Raw genomic sequence first — 23333 nt, forward strand, 5'->3', positions numbered from 1 at the left:
GAATGAATTAGGGCATACTTCCATATACGAACATACTATTGATACTGGGGATAGTCCCCCGGTTTGCCAGAGGCCATATCGCTGTAATGGGATAATTAGAGAAGAGCAAGATCGTCAGATAGACGAAATGCTCAAAGCCGATGTTATAACTACATCAAACTCACCGTTTAATTCACCTGTTGTGATGGTAAAGAAAAAGTCAGGCGAATATCGCTTCGCGGTGGACTATCGTAAATTAAATGCTATTACTAAATCGGTTTCTTACCCACTACCACGAATTGCCGACGTTGTTGACTCCGTAGCAGAGTCTAAAGCAAAATTATTTACAACTCTCGATATGACCTCCGGTTTCTGGCAAATTAAGTTAGATCCGGCTACTATGCATAAGTCTACCTTTGTTACTCAAAATGGCGCCTACATGTTTAAAAGACTACCATTTGGTCTTAAGAATTCACCCATGGCATTCCAAATGACCATGAATGAAGTCCTCCGTGGCTATCATTGGAAATTTTGCTTAGTGTATGTAGACGACATTTTGGTATACAGTAGAGACTTTACAGAACATTTACAGCATTTGCAACTGGTTTTTAACCGTTTACGACAAGCTAATATGACATTGAAGCCGTCCAAATGTCACTTTGCTCAAAGCAGTGCCCCATATTTGGGATATATTTTCACCAAAGATGGTGTAAAAGCAGATCCGTCGAAATGTCAGGCAGTACAAACGTTCCCAGTTCCTAGAAACGTGAAAGAACTGCGCTCATTCTTGGGCTTGTGTAACTTCTATCGCCGTTTCGTCTGGAATTATTCGCATATCGCTACTAAATTGACTCCATTGTTACAGAAAGAATCCAAATTTATTTGGACTGATGAGCATCAGGAAGCATTTCTACAATTGAAAGAGTGCCTATTATCGCCACCCATTTTAGCCTATCCTGATAATGATAAAGAATACTTACTCTGCACTGATGCGTCTGATACAGCGGTAGGTTATATACTGGCTCAGCGCGACGATAATGGTCGCGAGCGCGTTATTTGTTATGGCGGTCGTGCTCTTTCTGCCCAACAACGTCGTTGGGATACTAGGGAAAAAGAAGGTCTAGCTATTGTGCTAGGAGTAGACGCATATAGGGAATATTTGGCCCCTAAAAAGTTTACTATTTATACTGATCACCAGTCCTTGACTTTCTTAGATAATGCTAAGGATATGACCACGAAAGTTGCTAGGTGGGCAACAAAGTTACAAAATTATGAATTTGACATAATACATCGCCAAGGCAAGAAAAATGATAATGCGGATAGCCTATCTAGACGCGAATACCCTACTGTCATTGATACTAGTGAACATGACGACTTCCCGGCGCCTATTGATGTAGTGTCGCCAGGAGTACATGAACTATTCGCAGATCTGTTTCAAAAGGATACAGGTGAATCACCGCCGGCCGGTAACCATACATCGTATGGATGGCGGCAAGCTGAGTTTCAGTACGATACTAAGGGTTGCGAGACTGAAAGTACACGAGACGATATGGAAGCTGAGGTTCCTGTTTGTGTAGTGGATGATTTAGATATCGCTACCACTCAGCGTTCTTGTTCAGATTGCTCGCCTATCATTCAATATTTGGAGCATGACATCTTACCCCAGGATCGGAAGTTGGCCATCAAAGTGCAATGGTCGTCTCAATGCTTTCACATGTACAAAGGAGCGCTTTACCGTAGTTATCAGCGTAACCAGTCTCCTAGAGGTCTACCTTCGGTTACTCAGCTAGTAGTACCGATAAGCTTGAGACCAGACGTGCTGTTCGCGTATCATGATTGCAGGGCTGGAGGAGGCCATGTCGGTATCCAGAAAGTATACGATGCTATGAGGCAAAAGTATTACTGGAAAAATATGTACCGAGATATTACTCAATATGTTTCTTCATGTATGTTATGTCAGAAAGCTAAAGCTCCTACTCACCAAAAATCACCACCTCTCACTAACATGCCTATAACCGACACATTTGCAAGATGGCATATGGATTTCCTCGGTCCACTTCCGGAGGGACCAACTGGTGAGAAGCATATCTTATTAGTCGTAGATAGTTTCTCTAGGTGGCCCGAAGCCTTTGCGCTTAAAACTCAGGAAGCTTCAGAAGTAGCCAAAGTTTTGTACGATCAGATATTCGCTCGATACGGTGCACCAGGTGCATTAGTTTCAGATCGAGGTGCAAACTTTCTATCCAAACTGGTAACAGCAGTTTGTGAGCTGTTCCAAGTCACACGTACTCGTACATCAGCTTACCATCCTCAAACAAATTCTACCTGTGAACGGACCAATAGAACCATCGCTCAGATGTTCCGCACTTACGTCAAAGAAGATCAAACAGATTGGCCCGACGTGTTGTCGAGTGTTCTTATGGGTCTTAGGTCGTCAGCTAGCCAATCGACGGGATTTTCCCCCTTTCAGGTGTTATTTGGCAAAGAAATGAACCTACCTATTGATACCTCATTAATACCCAAGGATAACCTCCCTACCACGGTCACGGACCATATAAATCAATTGAAAGATCGCTTGTCTATTGTTAAGGATATAGCTAAATCCCAAAATGAGACCGCACAATTACGAAACAAAAACTTACATGATAAGAAATCAGCCACACCTACGTTTAAATTACATGATAAAGTATTGCTTAAGAATAATAAAGTGGGGAGAGGTAAATCCAAGAAATTTACTACGAAATATAAAGGGCCATACTATATTTCTCAGTATGGTAAGAATTTCACGTATCAATTGCGCTCTTGCGAAGATGATGCACCTTATAAGTCGCCACTTAATGCATCACTGCTGAAACCATATGTTGATAGTGGAAAATTTCCACATTTGCGAAAAACCGCAGCGGATGGGGATAAGCCACAAACCGATAATACCAATAGTATCCCTGCACCTAGCAGCAACAAAGTTCAGGCCAGGCCCAACACTAATGTCACTGCGAAAGATGGCAAAATGTACAAAATTGACAAAATATTAGGCACGAAATTCAAAAATAATGTAAGAGTATTCAAAGTTCAATGGTCAGACAAAAACTCAACAAACTCATGGGTCAATGAGGACGATGTCACTCAACTCGCAATCGACAAATATTTTGAAACCCACACCAGAAAAGGCACAGGCCGAAAAAGAAAAAGACAATCAGTTTTCAAATCGCGGCGCTAGGTGTCATTCGAGCATCTTTGTTGCAACATTGCAATCGCCTCATTTCAACTCCGCTTGGGAGCAATTTAGATCAGAACTTAATTTTATGTTGAAAGTTTCTGTGCTATGGGTCACCGGCCGGGACCTCTTTTACTTATCAATACTAAATTTTGGCCTCTCTTCTTCTTTTCTCCTGTAGGCGAATCTTCTCAAGTTGGGCACTGCCTCATAATAGTTGCTTTGTTAACGGTGTTTTCATTAATACCCGCAGCCGCCGCTTTGAATCAGCCCATCAATTATGGTGTAACTTTCGGAAAAGTGGGCACAGTAAGTCAGTCCAACGAATATTGGCTACATACATTCTGTATTGTATTGCCTCGAGAAATGAACGTGGCCCAATTCGGCGATTGCCACGACCAGAGTCCTATATGCGTATTGCGACGCAAAACAGCTATTCACCTAAACGAGTTACAAACGCGACTAAATACTCATGTCCGCTACGTTAACCAGTATGTTCACGATTTAATTCCGGAACACGTCAGCTTAAATAAATCTAGAAGTCGCCGCGGAGCCCCTTTAGGCTTCATTGGCAGTCTTTCAAAAACTCTATTTGGTACCGCGACAATGGATGACGTGGAACTTTTAGCCTCGCATATCAATGCTTTGCAGCAACGTTCGTCAGAATTAGCTACTGCTTTAACGCAGCATGGCGATCATTTGTCCTCATATACGAGGAACATGCTTAAAAGAACTGATAAGGCGTTCAAGGGTATAAAGGCGAACCATAGAGCGATATCGGATTTATATACGCAATTTCAAGCAACCACCAATGATATTATAGCAGCTTCAGCTAGCATTGACAAAATTTACGCGACTTACGCGGAAACTAGCTTAGAAGCAGAACTGCACTTATCTGAGTTTAAAGCGTCGGTAGCTCAATTATTACGTGGGAAATTATCACCAAGTCTCATTCCTATCCAGGTCCTACAAGACGCCATGAACCAGATAAGCGCAGTTCTTATTACGAAACATCATAATTTCAAATTAGTCAAAGTAGCACCCACATTTTATTATGACCATGGAAGGCTTTTGATGTCTAGGAAAGGACCAGAAATATTTGTTTCGGTTAAGTTTTTAATTACGCCCTTAGCGGCTCCACTTCATATGTTTCGGGTGAATTCATTCCCTATGCCTGTCCATGACACTTCGAAGCACTCGACCACAATTGGGAATTTACCAACGTATCTAATTGTATCAGCGGATGCTCAGTATTATTCAGCTTTTACAGTATCTGACGTGGCCGAATGTCGGCATTATTATAAGCATTGGCTTTGCCCATTTAATCAAGCCTTGTCGACGGCATCTAGTAAATCTTGTATACTTGCTTTATACTTAGGAGATAAAGATAATATTATAAAGTTTTGCGATTTTAGAGTCAATCTGGATTCAGTACGTTCGAAAATTGTCGAATTGGAACCATCCACTTTAGTTTTGTATAACGTACCAAGAATTGCTTTGAAATGTGGCCTTTCGGAAAAGTACGTCGAGGGTTGTTCCTTTTGTATTAAACACATTCCTTGTTTCTGTCAAGTCAGCGCACCCGGTTTAAAATTAAGTCCGCGTTTAAATTCATGTAGTCAGGGTAAGAATATTACGACAATTCACCCAGTAAATCTAGCCGTTATACAGTCATTTTTTGATATATCTACGCATGAAGCTATTTCTAGTGGGTTAGTCTTAGAAAGACCAGTTAAAGTGATACCACCTTCGTTTGATATCTATAATCATTCCATGAACAGTCTTATTGCGGATGACGAGAAGCATAGTTTAAGTTTGAAGCGCGTAACTTCTGCAATTAAAAATGATAGTCGTATATTTAGAACTCTTTCTGAATCTGTAATGGCAGGAGAAGTAGCCATTAACGAGTCATGGCCCAGCAACAGGGACTTAGTTTCGTTACTGGCCCTTATTTTAGCGAGTACCTTGTTAGCTTTAATAATTATTCAACAGTACCGTATCACTAAGTTAGCGGGTCTAGTTGCAATTTTACAAAATATTCACTCTGCTTCAGCAGCTACTATACCACCGGAATTTCGTTACGTGGGTCCTACCTTGGCAACCAAGACTGGGCCACTCGGATGGGAACCTCTTATTAGCTACATAACGTCATCTCTTGTCGTAACCTTTACGTTATTAGGCATTTGCACCTTAATCTATTTATTGTATCGACGCTTCCGCTTTACTCCTCATTCTACTTTAGTCATTGAGCTCTCTGATTCTGTTAGTTGCGTGCAAATTCCCTTAATGAATTTTCAATTGTGCCCAGTGCATTTGTTGGTTTCGATACCTAGTAAAGTTGATGATGTAGATGTTGAAGGTCACTGCTTTCCCAAATTGATAGGAAAATGGGACAATTTTAGAGTAACCAATAGGTTAAGTCAACAATCTTGGCTAGTACCGACTTCTGTTAACTTATCGCTGGCACAAGCAAGGGCAGCACGATGTGCATTAAACTGTCCCTTGTCATTTACCATACATTTTGCTTTAGTTCACCATGATCGATTTTATATTTTGGAGAGCCCAGCTATAGCGCCAGGTCCACGTGTTACTTCCAATCATGGACAACTACTCCCTATTACCAACGAATAATTCGTTGTTTTCCTTTTTATATGCTACGATTTTGTACATTATGAATATTATGTAACTTTAAGATATCGTACATTAAAAAAGTACGTTTTAAATGTATGTAACTTTTGCATGTTTACGAATGTTGTGTAACTATAAGCTATCACGGAACATTATACATGTATGTAACTATATTTCTTTATATTTGATTGTATCACCAACTATATTTGTGTAGGTAATTACGTTTTGCTGGTATTATTTTATATCTCTTACCCATAAGGTAGGGTTTCATTTTGCTTTTGAGGACAAAAGCCAACCATAGTGTGTGAGGATTTAGCAACACTAATCTGACAGCTAAGCTCTAAAATAGATATTGAAAAATGGGTATCAAAATAATCGACAGAATCTTGCGATTCTGAATTTTGTATTTATATTCAAGTATTATAAGTTTTATAAATCAATATGTTTGTGTTTTTTTTTATTAACTAAAATATTGTCTGAACCTATTGGAGTATTAACATGTTCATGCAAGCTGTTACCTTCCTGGCAGGTATGACCAGTCAAGGGTATCGCAAACAAGCGAACTTGTCATTTCTTGAGATCGACAATCTGTCGTTCTGAGTAATTATTTATAATTTATAACAATGTGTAATTAACAAGTTTGTACCAACAATTAGCAGGTTTGGCATTGGTTACCACCAACAAGGGTGATCCAAACCTTAGTTACCGTGGGCAAAGTCACGGAACAGACCAATCAGGGTTATGGTATTTTTGAGGTATAAATAGTGGACGAAGGGCAGCTGAGGTCACTTTATGATGAACCTCGCTTTAAGGAATAAATCTGTGTATATTTTAATCGTCTGCTCTTCGTCAAATTACAGGTATGTGTAATAAGTTTTATAATATTTTATTAAGTCATATTCTATGGAAATATTGACTAGGCCTAGGATGTACTTTATTTAATAATATTACTTATTAAGTATGGCCGAATACATGGTGTTTTAATATAATAGTTGAAATAATATTAATCAATTATACTAGAGCAATAGTATGTGTTTAAATAGGTTAGATGTTCTTGAGCAGTTATGTTCTATTTCAATTAACTTGGCCGCCATTTTTGGCAAGTAATCAATGAGAATTACGGCCAGAATATGCTCGATATCAGAGAACATTAGTTTCGTATTTAAGTATTATGAAATAAGTCGACAGTATACTAATCATTAAGATAAACACGTTTTATATTTAATCTGTATCATTTATACTCATATATCATCACATATCTATTAATGGCACTTTATGATGAACCTCGCTTTAAGGAATAAATCTGTGTATATTTTAATCGTCTGCTCTTCGTCAAATTACAGGGTCTTGCGTTTGTAGTTGTCTTAGCTAGAACTACCGAAAGTTACTGAGGAATACATCTATCCAAACTTTCTATTATTAAACTGCCTCTTCTCTTAACAAATCTACTTATGGCTAGTAAACACGACTGGGTATCCAATCTACGCGCTAACTCAATGTGAATTGCTCTCGTAAAATTGCATGAGAACAACACTCCATACCGCTTCTCTTCACGCCGTCCGATTGTCAAGCGCAATGGTCCAAAGTAGTCGATACCCGAATTTTCGAATGCGTGCGTAGCAGATGTTCGGTCTTTTGGTAAGACTCCCATCTTTTGCGTCTCTAAGCGTGCCTGGTATTTTCTACATGTGACGCAATCTTTTAGGAGTTTTCTTACGACATTCGTCAGGCCAATTATCCAATACTGCTCTCTCAATTTCGAAATAGTATGGATCCTTCCAACATGACCTTCCATACAATGGGTTCTACGGATAAGTTTGTTGACCAACGGCTCTGATCTAGGCAGTATAATCGGGTGTTTACCCTCGTGTGGGAGCAAACTATCATTCAATCTTCCACCAACTCGTAGGAAGCCACATTCGTCGATCTCGGGGCATAGCTTTCTTAGGGGGCTACTCTTCGATACGGGTTGTTGTCGGTTTAACGCTTTCAATTCATTCGTAAAGTATTTTCGTTGAATGGCTCGAATAACTGCTAGTTTAGCCTCCCGTCTTATATTCACAGGACTTTGTCCGTCGGAGGATTTCTTTCCTACCACAATCTCAAAAAAGTAAGGATCTTCTCCCATTCAGATATTCGATTCAATATTTCGATTGTGGCTTCGACGCCTTCAATATCGGTCGTTGGTTGCTCATCCGTGATGATGCGATAAAGCGTCGGCTGTACAGACGTTTCTTCAACTGGCAAATCTGTTTCCGGTAACGCTAAGTATTTTGGTCCTTGTTGCCACAGAGTACCAGCTAGTTCTTTCGCGTTACCTCCTCTGGCCGCAGGATTTTCCTTTCCTGGCACATGTTTCCAGTCTTCGACATGGGTAAGTGTTAAGATCTTTCCAATTCGGTTCCTGACGAAGACTGACGTTCTAATGGTGTCACTTCTTAAGTAATCCAGGACAATTCTACTGTCCGTCCAATTGGTGCTTTTCTGTAGTGGTAGTCGTAGTTCTTTCTTGATCTTTTCTGTTAGAACTGCTGCTACAAGCTCTGCTCTTTGTATGGTTTCGCCTTTGGGAGGATTTACCCTCGATCTTGCATAAAACAGCTTGACTTCTGTTTTGTTCGTGTTTTTGGTTCGGATATAAGCGACAGCTCCGTGTGCCTTTTCTGATGCATCGCTGAACACATGAAGCTGGTATGTGTCACTAGTATGTGGACTGTGACTGGTGATGCATCTTTCAAATTCAATCTCAGTTACGGCTCGAGTCCCGTCTCTCCATGTCATCCACTGTTTGAGTTGTTCATCGGGAATCGGGTCGTCCCAAGTCAGCTTCAGCTTGCAGAGGTTCTGTGCTAGTATTCGACAATTAAGTATCCATGGTGATACTAGCCCTAATGGATCAAATAGTTTTGTCATATTTGATATTAGTTATCTTCTTGTCTTAACGGTCTTCAAATCTGGTGCTCGATAGGTAAGTTTGTCGGTTTGTGGTTTCATTCCCAGGGTGGGGAGTTCGCTGGAGTCTTCCTTTCCTACGTTTATGTCGCTTCCTGTAACAGCTTTTCGATCCTCGGGTATATCGTCCAACACTTCTGGACGTGTACTTGCGTACTTTCTCAACGGAAAGCCGCAGCAATCGGATGTTTCATGAACAACCGTTACTTCTTTTTGTGCGCTCTGTGCATCTGTCCATGAATTCAAATTATCGTCGACGTAGAATGCCTGGGTTGCTGCTTTACAGATCTCTTTATCTTCATGGCGCGACTGTTCTACTAAGCCGCGTCTTAGTACGTGGCACGCGATTGCTGGTGACGGTCTAGATCCAAATGGATGTACTGTCCATCTCCACTCTTCGGTATTTCCTAATTCGTCTATCCATAAGAGTCTGTACCAATTCCGATCTTTAGGGGCAACTTGAATTTGATGAAACATTCCCTGAATGTTACTGCTTACAGCCACTGGATATTCCCTGAATCTTATCAGTACTCCATCCAGTCTGTTGGTGAGTTTAGGTCCTTTCATCAGAAGGTCATTCAAGGAGATGCCATTTTGCTGCGCTGATCCGTCAAAAACAATCCGTAGTTTGGAATTGCGGTTTTGGTTCGATACTCCATGGTGAGGTAAATACCACTTTTCTCTTATTGCAATTTCTTCGTTCGGGACCCTCTCGGTGTATCCCTTTTTCTTGAGTTCTTTCATCTGCTCGTGGTACTCTTCACTGAATTTTTCAGTCCTATTCATTCGTTTAATTACTCCTATCAGTCTCCTTTCAGCCATCCATCTACTATTGGGTATAGGTGGCAATGGCCTCTTTAGCGGTATACCTACTTCATATCGGTCACCAGTGTAGTTCGTGACAGCTTCAATTGTTTGCATAAAGCGTTTTTCTTCTGGAGAGATTTGAATCTCTTCACCAAGCGGTCCGTCATTGAACTCTCGGGAGAAATGTGCATTAATGTTCTTGTTTAGATCAACTATTGACATTTTATTGACTGAGGTGGATCTGTACGCCGACTGACCCCTATGGACTGGCCCAAGTAGTGTCCAGCCAATTGCAGTTCGCATAGCATACGGTCCTTCTCGTTCTGTGGGAATCATCTCAATTGGTCGTATTGCTTCCGGTACGTTCGCGCCTAAGAGTAATCCGACTGGAGCGTCTACAAATTTCAAATCGACGTTTCTCAACTGATGATACTTCGAGACATCCTTTACGGTTGGAATTTCCTTCCAGTTAATAGCTACAGTGGGATGGGTGTAGAGCTCGTGGAGTTTGACCCAATTCCCTCCTGCTAGGCCTCGTACTTCCAAGTTTCGGATCTTTCTTGCTTCAATTTTGCTGCGTGTCTGTAACATGGTAGACACATCTAAGGTCGTGGCTTGTCCTCTTAGCCCCATCTTCTTAGCCAAAGCATCAGTGATAAAGCTGGCCCCGGCCCCAGTATCAAGGAACGCGTTCGTAGTAATCTCGACACCATTGTCCAGACTAAGAAGTCTCACCGGTAATACAGCCATAGCTATAGTCCCTTGAGACCCAACTCTTCTTGAGTTAACAGGTTCAGGTGCATCGCGTGCCGCTTGTAGGCCATGCTTCGTTGGTTCTACTTTGCTATTTTCTTGTTTCTTCATTACCGGACAATCATGTTCCCTCGTTCTAGGCACTTGTAACATCGGCCTAATTTCTTCAAAATTTCATTTCGATCAGTTCTTGTCAATCGCTTCAATTTCCAACACTCCTGGAACAAGTGATCTCCCTTGCAGTGATGGCAGTATTCATTTCGTTCATTGGACGCTACGTTATATACGGGTCTGAGATTTGGTCGCTTATTCTTCCATGTTGATTTAGCTTCATCTTCTTGGTTCGGTCTAGAACCATATCGAGGATTTGAGACCACTTTGGCCTCAATCTCAACAAATGTTACCAAGTCTTCGTATCTTGCTGGATATCCAGTCTTACTGAAGATATCCGTATCCGGTCTGATCCATTTATATCGTAGGCAATCTGGTAACTTGTCAACAATCTGGTTCATTGCTGTTGGGTGTTCTAGCTCTGTTAACCGCCCTAGCCCCTTTAGTGCGTTGAAGCTATCTCTTAGAAGAATAGCATATCTGTCCATCTCGACTGGCGCTTTCATAGATAGTCTAGGCCAGGCTTTCAACTTTTTTACGTATGCTCGACTTGTGTCATATGGAGCGCCATATCTGGCTTCCAACAGTCTCATTGCCTCATTGTAACCTTCATTTGGTGATAGGTGAACACAGCCACGTACGAGTTCATGTGGAGTACCAGTTGTAAAGGCTCTTAACTGTGTCAACCTCTCTCCGTTGGTGTCCGTCCATTTCGCTACATATTCTTCAAAATCAATCAGGAATTCTCGAAACCTTGTTTCATCACCGTTAAATTTCTCTGGTTCGGATTTCGGAAGACGCATCTGCTTTGTAAGTCTCGTTGGGTGTCTGCAATGGCCGAAAGTGCCCATTCAGTAGCCTGTGTCATGGTTGTAGCGTAGGATGATCCGCTGACGTCTACAGCTACGTTATGGTAATCGGTTCTGCCATTTCTTGGCACCGCCTCAGCTCGGGTGGTCTCTCTAGTTAATGACTCAACTTGTTGTGTCACTGCTGATGGTAGGTCAGATATACCTTCAACCCTTGTCATTTCTGGTGGTGATGACTCCGGTGGTGAAGTCTCCCTTTCTATGTCTGCTACTCTGTCTGTGATGTTCTCAGCTCTGGGTGTAGACGTATTGGTAGGCATTGAAGTTATTTATTTTGGTAGAAATGGGACTGCGTCTGGATGAAGTTCACTTCTCTGTGGTAGTTCTATAATCATATCACCTTCCATTTCCGCCATCGACTCAATCCAACCTGTGACCTCTGCTCGAAACTGCTCATAGCCATCAGTTCTAGAGTCACAATATTCCTGGTCAGTTTCGCGTTGTTTTATGGTTAGCATAGCTTCGAGTTGGTAGTTTGTGTGACACTCGAGAAATTTCTCAACTAGTTCGTCGTACTTATTTAATTCGTGTTCGACTCTTTTTGTATCAATACATGTTTCCATTAATCTTTGAAGCAAGTTTTTCTTTGCGGTAATGCGCCCGGTTAACACAGACCGACTGTGTTTCAACTGCTTTATATCTTTTTCTTTGTCTAATTTGCTTGTCGCCACTCGTCTGGTTGGCCTCCCATCACTAGTGGAAGGGCTCACGATTAATGCTGGATCTTCATTTTCATCGGTTTCAATTTCTCTGTCAGCATCTTGACTGCTCACTGTGTTCAGTGTTGCTCATGATTAAATTTATATCACCCTTTGGAGGCCTCACGTAGTGCTCCCGAAATTATGTAACTGGGTGTTCTAGTTGATGGTGTGTAAAGTAATAAACTTTACTCACAGTTCTTCGACGTTTATTTTCTAATGGGTTCGTGGTTCAAGGTCCAATCCGTATACATACAGCAGTCTTCTTCTGTTCGAAAACATATCAGTGTAGTTGGCTCCATTAATGTGAAGAAGACCTTTCTTTAGGATTCATATTGGATTTTAATATCGAGACATAACGAACATGAAATGATAAAATGCTGATCTGAAATTAATAACATATAGAATTTAAACTCTGATCTTAAATAAATTTGAACACTGATCTTTGATTAATTTCCTATTTAAAGCATTCATTATCAAATATAATAGAATACAAATTAACTGGTTAAACTTACATGTTTTTGACCAATATATTCTCCTAAATACTCGTTTAATTGCATGAAATCTAATCTCTAAAAAGAATCGACGTGTCGCTTGTTGTATCTACAAAAGTTCTCATCCTAGATTTCGTTGTTACACGTAACTCGCGATGAGGCTCTCGATGAGCTATTCGTACCTCTAACAAAAATTAAAAAGTAATTTTATGCGCATTCGCAACTTAATAATACTGAGGCGATATTCTAAAACGAGAAGTATTTTGTCCCCTTCACAAGTATGGAAATGTTCTATTTGTGAAATTTGTGATGATGAAATAAAAAAAGTGAATTTTAATTCATTGTTGTTTTAGCAATTGTCAGACGATGCTTACTCTCTACATAAGGGGCCCTTGAAAAATTCACATATGTGGCTATAATTGGTGTCTGTACAGTCTTTCTCTCGGTGCCAACCAGTCTATGAATTAAGTCAATTGGATGTGTTGTTTCTACCAGCAGGTTCGCTCTTTAACCATGCATCTGATTGGCTAGATATATAGGTGCTGAGCAGGAACCTGTCTGCCCAAAAAATCTTGGGCAATAAAATAGACTAATGCCCAAAAAATCTAGGGCGATAAAATAGACCAATGAAGACTTTACGGCCAGGGTTTGGTCGACATGGCCTTGGCTAGCGGCAATCAAACCCTGGCAAGCGAGGATGTAGGCCATGTGGTCTACGATCACAACTCATTTTTGTCCAATATCGAAATACTAGAGGCCAAATAATAGCTTGTCCACCGTTCACCCATTACCACTGATTGACCAATGATCAGTATTGATCCTGTCCCATTTTAAAACTGGACTAGTGATATTCTCCCGTACAGACAGCAGAATGGTTGTTTCAAAAAGGCAGCCCTGATGTCATTGATAAATATGTTAGTGTCATTATTTCTGTGTGAAATTTGGATATCAAGCTGCGTGAGGTGCTTTTTGTGAGATAAGTTTTTAATGACACAAGAATGTCTAGACACATAAGCCTTTTAGCCACATAGGTCAGCAGTCACATATGGTGCATTTCGTTAGTCCGTCCGTTCTCACGCCTCAACACTAGTGGGGCGACGCGCAAGAATGGGGTGAATTTTCACTGAGAGGTGCACCTAATTATTGACACAGTGGTTGGACAAAAAATATCACCTTTTGGGTGTAACAGTCATCACAACTCACCTCATAATTCTAATGGACATTGATTGACATGCAATGGTTAATGAAGGACGTCAGATGTCCATGGACACATTTCAACCATGGTGCATTGCTGCATGTGGAGGTAGTGACATCTAGTGCTCACTGATGCATTAATTTCAACAATAACCAATCCAAACGCCCCATTCATGAAATGCTGTGTATTCATTGGCTACTTGCCATGAAATGCAATTTCCCTGTGAACCCCGTAGATTTTCAATATGGTGGCAATACGTGGTGGAAGTTGTTATTGAAAAGGTCAGTGTATTTTTCTTAATATTTCTTTTGCTGTAGTGCTTGTTTTTTGCCTGAGGCAAGTAACGTTACTTGCCTCTTAATAACATAAGGGTTGCATGGAAATGTGGTGAGACTATGATATAACTCTTATATAACTAGAACTATGCATGACTATGTTTAGTTTTAGTAGGAGATGGTAAACTGATACTTATTTTAATACTTACTTTAGGTAGCCTTCTAGAATAAGAATATGAAATCTCATTTAGTTTCAAGTGGCTGTAACAATCTGCATTAACAATATCATTATCATTAAACTTTCACCAACATAAATATTTTCATTTATTGATACTGGTTACTAGATATTCACTATGGGTTCGATATTGATATAGATAATGTAGGTAGGTCTACTCTAGTTCAGGGATCAGGGATCAAATCCGCATTCGGTAAGTCCTGTTTGAATTCATTGATAGCTATGCTGATTCGTGATTTATAAGAGCTCACTTGTCTCATGAAAACCTGATGCCCGTCATTCGTGAACCTTTACCTTATTTAGGTGGCCAAAACACGACGGAAGTAGTCAATAGACTCCGTATGGCCTACGGAAAAGTAAGACAAGAAGTATAAACGAATTACGAATTCTTCAAAAGAAACTAGATGTATTATGGTCAGGTGGAAACACTCAAAAGATGGATTATCATTTAAATTTTGCATCTCTGTGATTTAGTGGTGGGTCCCACAGCATCGAGGTTGAATAAGATATGAAATTTTTACAGCTAACCAGAGTCATATCCACGTTGTTCTTCCCTCGGGAAAAGCATCAGGTATTAAGCTGAAGCTAAATGATGTAGCGGTGTGTAGAGAACTGGAGAACTCCTACCATCAGGTGAAGAGTTCTGCATCAATCGTACAGAGATTATTTTTCTTAAGGCATGTACAGTTTAAGACAACATCAACAGCGTTACTCAAATGTGAAAGCGAGAACGGCCAAACTACGGCAGCTTCCAGCAAAAGAGGCAGAAAGCGGACCTATCAATACCCTCACATGCAAGGCACACGCTATATTCAAGATGACGCACCAACATGGCTTACAAATCGGCTTACATAATATCCATTTGTAAGAATCGATGAACAGGGAAATAAATAGAAAACAAGAAAATTAACTTTTATAAATTATTGGACGCCTGCGAAAAAATGTAGAATTTCTGGTATAAGCTAATGTGGAATTGTAAATTTGAAATCGAAGTTTAAAGAAATTTCGGGAATTATGAGATTTGGCGATTGGGTAGATGATACAGTCTTCGACTGGTCTAATTTAAAAAATAATTGTCAACTTGTGACTTCGATTCACTTTTGCCTCTAAGCTGGTCTGCAACTTCATTGCCTCCATGGTTGAAGAAAGAGCTCTTCTGATGTCTGCTTCATCATGACTTTGAGCATATCGTGTAGCCAGCCAGCCCGGTCCTGGGGCCCGGTCTGGCTGTCACTTGATATCCTAGACTTGAGTCTGGGTTGAAGTAGACATTGTCATTTAACTAACTTATTCATGTTATTCTGTATGAATTACCCGTGTGTCTTGTATTTTCTTATTTTAAAATTTGTAAATGTATTGATTTTTGGAATTTTATCCCGGAATTTCAATGTAATAAGGATCAATAAAGTATTGAATTTAATTGTCACCTTATACACATGCCATCAGAGGACGCGGAGCCGTATATGACAGCTATGCTATTATAAATTGCTAATCTCATGAAACCTGCATACGTCTAATATCGAACATATTTTCTAAAACATTTGAATATTGAAATTATATGTTTACACGTTTTTATATAGACCGCTTGTAGCCGCCGATGAAATTCACGCCGGCCCAACTCAGATCGTAGATAGCTTCGTCATTCCACTAGCATCCCCATGTCAGGGTCTGACTTTTATATCAGACTTCCAAATCGTGTATACATCCGCCATTTAACCGAATACTCCGATTTACTTATCATCTCTATTTATCCCTGCCGCTCCTGATATAATCATACATCCTTTACTATTACAATAAGTCTTCTCGTGATATTCGATGCGATATAACATTTCGACGTTCAAATAGAGGTCATTATATAATCCCAGGGAGCCATTCTACATCTTTATCAATAATATTTTGCAAAATAGCTTGTATGTGTACACATAAACCTGTGACGTTTTGCACATCGATTTACGGTTGTCGTTTGTAAAATGACGCTGAATGGTTATCATTGTTTGGTTTCATAATGGTAACGTTTTATAAGGCGTCAAAAAAATGAAATAAAATAAATCAACTCGGTTAAGATTTGGCGCTACAATTGAAGAACAAAATCCTGTTTTTAAATTTAAGGAGACCAAATGACCGATATACGTATATATTCATGTCCGTCAATAATGGAACGATTCACAATTGGGCTTGTTTTGGTAGGTGTATGGTGCACTACGATGTCATGGAAAAAGGGATTACGTGTAAGTGCTTCTCAGTAAGCAGAGCTTGCGTTTATAAGACTGTTGCCTAGTGGTATTTCGAGGAAGCGGGCATTACTCATACCGCTGAACCTGATACAACTGATGCGCGAAATACAGGTATTGACTTGACATATCCTTCGAGTGACATCCGCGCAATGGTTGATTACATATCGACCAAGAAAGAAAAGTAGTGCCAGCAAATTGTTTCCAGTACAAGTACAGAACCAGGATGTTGGAATCTAGGCTTAAAGAAACGCATTGCACATGCGGTTCAAAAAATCTATGTGAGTTGTTGTATTCGGTGAATGGGAATTGTGTAGATATATAACCACAATACAAGAAAGGTATATTAATTGACATCCGTGTACTTCGTGTACTATTACATATATATTTTTCTATGAAGGAACTTATTTAGGCCCATCGTTCTATTTTTTTAGATGTAATGGTATATGTCAAAAAGTGTCAAGATTGTGGTACCGGTATCTTATAGATACCAGAAATATGCCGACGGGGTACATAATTTCAGCCCTTAAGACTGTAAGAATAAGTCTAATGCTTCGCTCAGGCTTGAAGGTAATATGCAACATTGATATTTGGCTGGACCAATCAATGATAATAATCGTGCACATTTTTCCAAGAACTGTTTTTTCAGAACCATGGGAAGGGTTAGATCAATGATCGAAGACATGTTGGATGCTACCTTGCATGATCAGAACTTTTTACACCTAAATCCGTACTTACACTTTGATGCACTATGTGATCATAGTTTTAACTTTTCATGTGTACTGCGTGGAGATTACGCTGCCATATTAGCATTTAATGTTTGTAAAAAGATTTTGTTTAAATTAAATGGTATGCTGCCATTCAATCAATGAATGCAATATTCACGATTGGAAGATTAAAGTATGTTGGTATATATGTTTTAGCGAGTGACTTAACTCCATTTGAAGGCTGCCCAGTTGGACAGATTTTATTCTGCTCTTGGTAATGAGGTAGTGTCAGCTGGATTTCTCAAAGGCGGCATTTGCTATGATTTTTATATGAGTGATGTCTGCGGATTTCTGTTTTCTTCTCCATTTCTTTTTATTGCTGAAGGCAATTATTACTGTATATTATTTTCCAGGTAGTGACAAGCCGAGTTTGTAGGCATCATTAATAAATTGGGCACCTTGGTGATGGTGATGGGATGGCTTACAATATTGAATTTGTTAAATGGATCTCTAGAAGACACACCGCAGTTTGAGGAGCAAGACCTCCCTGCATAAGACTGGTCACAGGTCATGTACGATGAAGAGGTAAAAAATACTTAGTGTTCAAAACATGCTACTAATACATGCACATAGTTACGATAATTAGAATGTATTTGTTAAATTACTTTTCAGTTTAAGGCAGTTTGATGCCCAGAAGGTATGCAAGTGTTTGAGGCTTAAGTTAGTTGCTTCTAAGATAGACAACATCAGAAATATTCAAGTCAAAGTATACGGCAATTTTTGGTGCAATTTCTGTATTTTGGGTGCATCTGGTGAGCAAATCATTGAAATGGATCGCAATAGCAAAAAACCTCATTTAAACATCTGTTCTGCATTAAAGATGTTTTAAAAATTGTTTCATTATATGTAATTAAACCTAGAGCTTGGTTGTTAAGTGTCCTTCTGTTATTAGCGGCATGTCCTTGCAACCTTGTTCGTGGAATGAAAGAAACAAGGCTAGTATTGATTGGCCAATGAAGATGCTCTGAAAATAATGCTGTCCTTGCCCATGTCGACCGCTATTTCCGAACTGAAGCCAATAATTGCAGAAATCTTTCTCCTGATTTAACAGTGAACAAGATGTTTGAACTCTACAGCTCCGATTCAACGAATACGCCTGTGTCTTTTCTTTTTAAAATAAAGTCTTCAAATCACAGAACCTGGAATTCCCTTAAGAGGACGCGTGCAATACAAATCGTTCCAGTGACGACGAATTTAAAGCAAACCTAAAGGAGATGTATGAAAACCATGTAAAAGAAAAAGTCGAGGTGCGCAGAGTAAAGGAAAGGCTTGGAAATGCAAATAGCCAAAATTGGCTGTTGGCTGTTTTGATCTGCAACGAGTTATTACAGCATTCAGACAATTATTGCACGTCTTCCTGCCATGCTGGGTATTTCCACAATCAAAATCATGCTGATACCCACAGAATTTACATTCTCGGTTTGTTAATTTTAGCAGAACCCTGTCGAGTTCTCATAAAAGTCACTCTCAGTACAATCTCCTTTGACTTTTCTTCGAGTTCGTCTGCTTGCTGATTTCATTGTTCGAATGCACAGCTTAGCTTAAATGGTCTGCACCAGGGTCACTCAGGTCATTTTCCCAGGGAAGGTGCCTTCCCAGTGACAGATAACACGATCTAGTCCCGCATCATGCAATCCTTACCGTTCCGAAATTGCACGATTTTACCCTCTTGCTTCAAACAGACTGAGTGTTCGAGAATCTATTGTCACGAATATTTCGTAATGCTTCATAAACCTGGATGAAGTAAGCATATATATATATATATATATATATATATATATATATATATATATATATATATATATATATATATATATATATATATAATGAAACGTTTTTCGCATATTGATATTCATAGTTAATGTATACGCCACTGCCTGCGTGTCGTAGTATACGCCGCAACGCCGAGTAGATGTTGAAAAATATACACTGCGGTGGCGCTAGCGGACGGACTGTAAATAAGTCGTATCTCGTATGTCATATGTCGTATCTCGTATGTTGCATCTCATATCTCGTATGTTATATCTCATATCTCGTATGTCGTCTGAGGTCTTCCATAAAATATAATGTTTCAATTTGGAAATTAGTTATGGCGTGACACTTTCTAATGTAACATTGACCTTGGTAGCTTGCAAAAATATTCACTCTTGAATACAAAAAGACTTCAAAACTGATTCAGTTCATTGTGAAAACGATTAGATATTTCAATTTCATTTTTTATGGCACTCGGTGATTGGTACCTACCGTAATGATCTTTTTTTACAACTCTCGGAAAAGAAAATTTGAATGGGAATGAATGGGTAATGGGAATGTAACATATTGTTTAGGCCTATTGTTAATTAGGTCATTAATAATACTGGTAAATATATAATATCTGTTCAACTAACATTAGATAGGTAGGCTAAATGTAGGCCAGGGCAGCCAGCTGAACCTGAAAATGATAAAACTAAAATCTATCAAAATGTTTAGTTTGTTTTGATGGGTTGTACTGTACGTTTATGCGTACCAGTACATGTCAGTATGTTATTTGTAGAAACCGTGTTGGCCCTACAGTCAGTAGACTCCTCTGAACTCGAATCCTATTAAGTCGAAAATCCCTTCAACTCAGCATATGTTGAAATTTTTTTTCTGTCTCCTATGTTTAACCATACATTTAAATTCACTCTACTTAAATAATCGTTCAACTCAACTATTTTTTACCAAAACTACGTCCAAACTCCTCTCAACTCGAATATCTGAACGACCTCCCGGCTGCAAACACGAAGTAACGAATAAAAACATGCGCGTGTTTACTGCTTAGTAAGGCTACCAGTAGTAGATCCGCGCTACAAATTAAGATAATACATCCCTCAAGGAGACTTTCAGTACATACACAATCTCCAACAGGGCTAGCATAAAAAAACCCGAAAATTAACAGCCTGTGCGCGTAACACATGTTTATCGATTTTCTATCATTGAATGTTAGCATTGTTACGTTCATTTTGTCTACTTTTTTCCGCACCAAAAAAGTTCACGGTAATATAATTCAAGCCGCATTTTATGATCGTTCCTTTGTCTTCTCACCAAGTAATTTTTTGGGGGTAAACAAGAGACAAAAGAAGCTTTGCTAAAAACTTATTTTTGATGCAATTCTTATTTAGCATCTAATCGTCAAACAAACCATGTAGGAACGATACTGAATCGTTTTTTGAGGTTTAATTTCTTAATAATTTTTGGCCAATTTTTTCAAAAAACCCCAACTCCGCTCTCGTTGATTTTTTTCTGGTCCCAATGAATTCAAGTTGAGCGGAGTCTACTGTAACATTTCTCTTTCGAAGAATACACACATTTCTCATAAAAACCATCTTCCCCGCATGGATTCGAACCTGATGGCATTGGTAGACTCAGCCACGGTACGAAACCCTGACACACAAGACCTGGTGTGCTGGTACATGCGCTGATTGCAGCAAAAAAACTTGCAGCACCTATCAGATTACCCGTTGTAACTGATGGGACTAATTTCAAGGATAAGCTAGGCCTATAAGTGGAAAAACCTGGGCTAAAATGAAACAGGATGTCTGGTAAGCTTATAATGAATCTAAGCTGCGCACCCGGTCTAATGTGGCAGGGTTGTGGTATGGTGCCGAGTCTCCCACCATCAGGTTCGCGGGAGGATGATAAAAACCGCCATGGCATATCTTTTCATGAGGGGATGCGGTTCAAAATGAACTTGAAAATTATATTTCAATTTTTTTATTAAACATTTTTCAGCGTAAAATGCCAAGAAGAAAAAGTCAAGAGATGGTAGCGAAGGAGGTGGTGAATTTGGGGGAAGATCCTGATTGGTTCTTTGTGAAGTTAGTGGATGAGCAAATTGGTAAGTAGGCCTATTAAATTTCTGTAAGCGTGGGTTCTGGCAAATTCGGCACCAAATAAGACGTACGGTACTTCCTAAGCCCATTATTTTGCGTGAACACCACAATAATTAATCCAGTGCTCACAACTCCCAGATAGTCCCAATACTTCTCTCTGTGATTACTTAATCTGCTTATTCTTAACAACTAATTAATCCAAACTTTGACAAGTCAGACAAACAAATTAAAAATCAAAGTCAGTCAAAACGATTATGATATTAATTACCTACAGCTACCTCAAAAGCTGTTCAGTACACTCAATTAAAACTGTCTGACAAACAAACACTCTCATACTCATGTGGTCTATTGCTGGAATATAATTTTTGAGAATCTGGGATATTAAATTAAAACTTATTTCGTAACATTTGGAGGTACAGAGTGTACTTTGTTTTGTGTTTTGTATTATTTGAATCGCTAATTTTGATCCCTATATTTCATTTTCTATAGGCAGAGGTGTTTTTACATAGAAGCCATTTCAAAAGGGTGATTTCCTTCTAGAGTACAAAGGAAAGATCTCCACTGTAGATAATTTTGATGGATTGTCAGACAACACCTATATTTTCTTCTTTGTAGAGAGAATTTAACTCAATTTGGTGAGTTGCGCAAGAAGCTGAGGAAATGTAGATTTGGCTTATGTAATCCAAGTGTATGCCTCTTGCATCCTCACATTCTCCATCAAACAGTTTTAAAGCGATTACTTTTTCTATTTATTGAAATAATATTGACATTTTTCCTGATTTACAGTGTTGATTCTACCGAAGATGACTATAGGTAGCTATGGACGGCTTATAAATGATGGTTGGGGTGGATTCCAAAACTGCAAACCCAAAACTCTGGTTGTCAATGGGGACCCACACATTGTGTTCTATGAAACCAGAGACATATTGTCAAACACTGAGTTGCGCTATGATTACGCAGTGGCAAATACATGGAGAGAGGTAAAAAAAAACATTTATGAAGTGAATTATTGAATTGACCATGGTTGAATATATTTTTGGCTTATGATGTGTACGTATATCTCGCTTATAAGTGTCTTTTTTGCATTCACTCTTCTTCCGTTCATCCATCTGTCCGGCCATATAAGAATCAAGGTCGTTATGAAAAAAAAATATGTTATGTTTCCAGAGCCAAACCTTAGTTGTTAGATCGAAAAGATTGTACATAGTACTGTTTGGGAAAATCTACCGTAATGAAATGTTCCCACAAACCGACCTGAGACGGTTAGGAAAGAATCTTGTAGATGGTAGCACATATCGTTAATGTTCCCACTACCCGTCAATAAGTAAGAATATAAGAATATACGGAATATTTTTGTATATTTTTCTGTTTTGACATATGTTATGTTCCCACAATCTGACATCAGTAGGTAGATGGGGAAAACATTTAGGTAGTACAGTTGGATTATATATGCATATTATCATAACTTGACCTCAGAGAATAGTGTTACGCATGCTATATGACAAGCTGTATAACCACTGGCTTGGTGGACTAGTTCTATTTATATATACATATATTTGCTTTCTATGTACGAGACCCAGGTTTTACCCCGTGAGTACGCGTAATTTCACTGTCACATCAACGAAAAAACTGTGACTGACAATACACTCGCTGCAGTTAAGTAGCCATAGAATGCAAATGAAAACTAAGAGATCCACATGATTTGAATGTTGCTAAAACTGTCAAAATCCATCTATGGTTCAATGAAATATAAAACATGCATTACAAATAGTATTTAAAAACGTAAAAAAGTACCATTTTACTCTTTGAAAATATAATTTGTCCCCACAACTGATCCTTGTATAGTTTGGGGATACGCCTGTATAATGTTACCATAACCCTAACTAAATATGAAAATCAAAATTTTACTGTTAAGAAAAATGTTCTAGCGATCCGACATGATTGCATATAAAATTATGTTCCCGTAACCCCAACAACATTCAGTAAGGATAGAAAAATTGACGATTTTACTGATTAGAAATAGGCGTATACAATGGTCTCACCTCATTCAACATTAAATATTTTATAATTTGGGGAGTATGCTCCCATAACCCACCCTCAGGGAGGGTAGATAGAACATATTGAACTTTTACAATTTGGAGAAGTAGTTTTCCCATAGCCAGTGGGCAATAAGTAAATAGAGCGAATTGGAGATTTTACTTTTCGGTAAAGATAATATTACCACAATTCATACTTAGTAAGATGATCGGAAAGATTGAAAGTCGACAAACCATC

The 23333-nt window shown here is 39.1% G+C and overlaps 2 protein-coding genes across 2 annotated transcripts; both read right to left on the minus strand.

Annotated features, from left to right (window-relative positions):
- Positions 1-7205: 7205 nt before the first annotated feature.
- Positions 7206-7949, minus strand: LOC141910313 (uncharacterized). Its single transcript, XM_074801047.1, has one exon. It carries the CDS (start codon positions 7947-7949, stop codon positions 7206-7208), a length of 744 nt encoding a protein of 247 aa, XP_074657148.1.
- A 797-nt stretch (positions 7950-8746) lies between these two features.
- LOC141910314 (uncharacterized) lies at positions 8747-10330 on the minus strand. The gene has a single exon (XM_074801048.1). The coding sequence runs from the start codon at positions 10328-10330 to the stop codon at positions 8747-8749; it is 1584 nt and encodes a 527-aa protein (XP_074657149.1).
- Positions 10331-23333: the final 13003 nt, after the last annotated feature.

Source organism: Tubulanus polymorphus, chromosome 8 (assembly GCF_964204645.1).
Source record: "Tubulanus polymorphus chromosome 8, tnTubPoly1.2, whole genome shotgun sequence".
Lineage (NCBI taxonomy): Eukaryota > Metazoa > Nemertea > Palaeonemertea > Tubulaniformes > Tubulanidae > Tubulanus > Tubulanus polymorphus.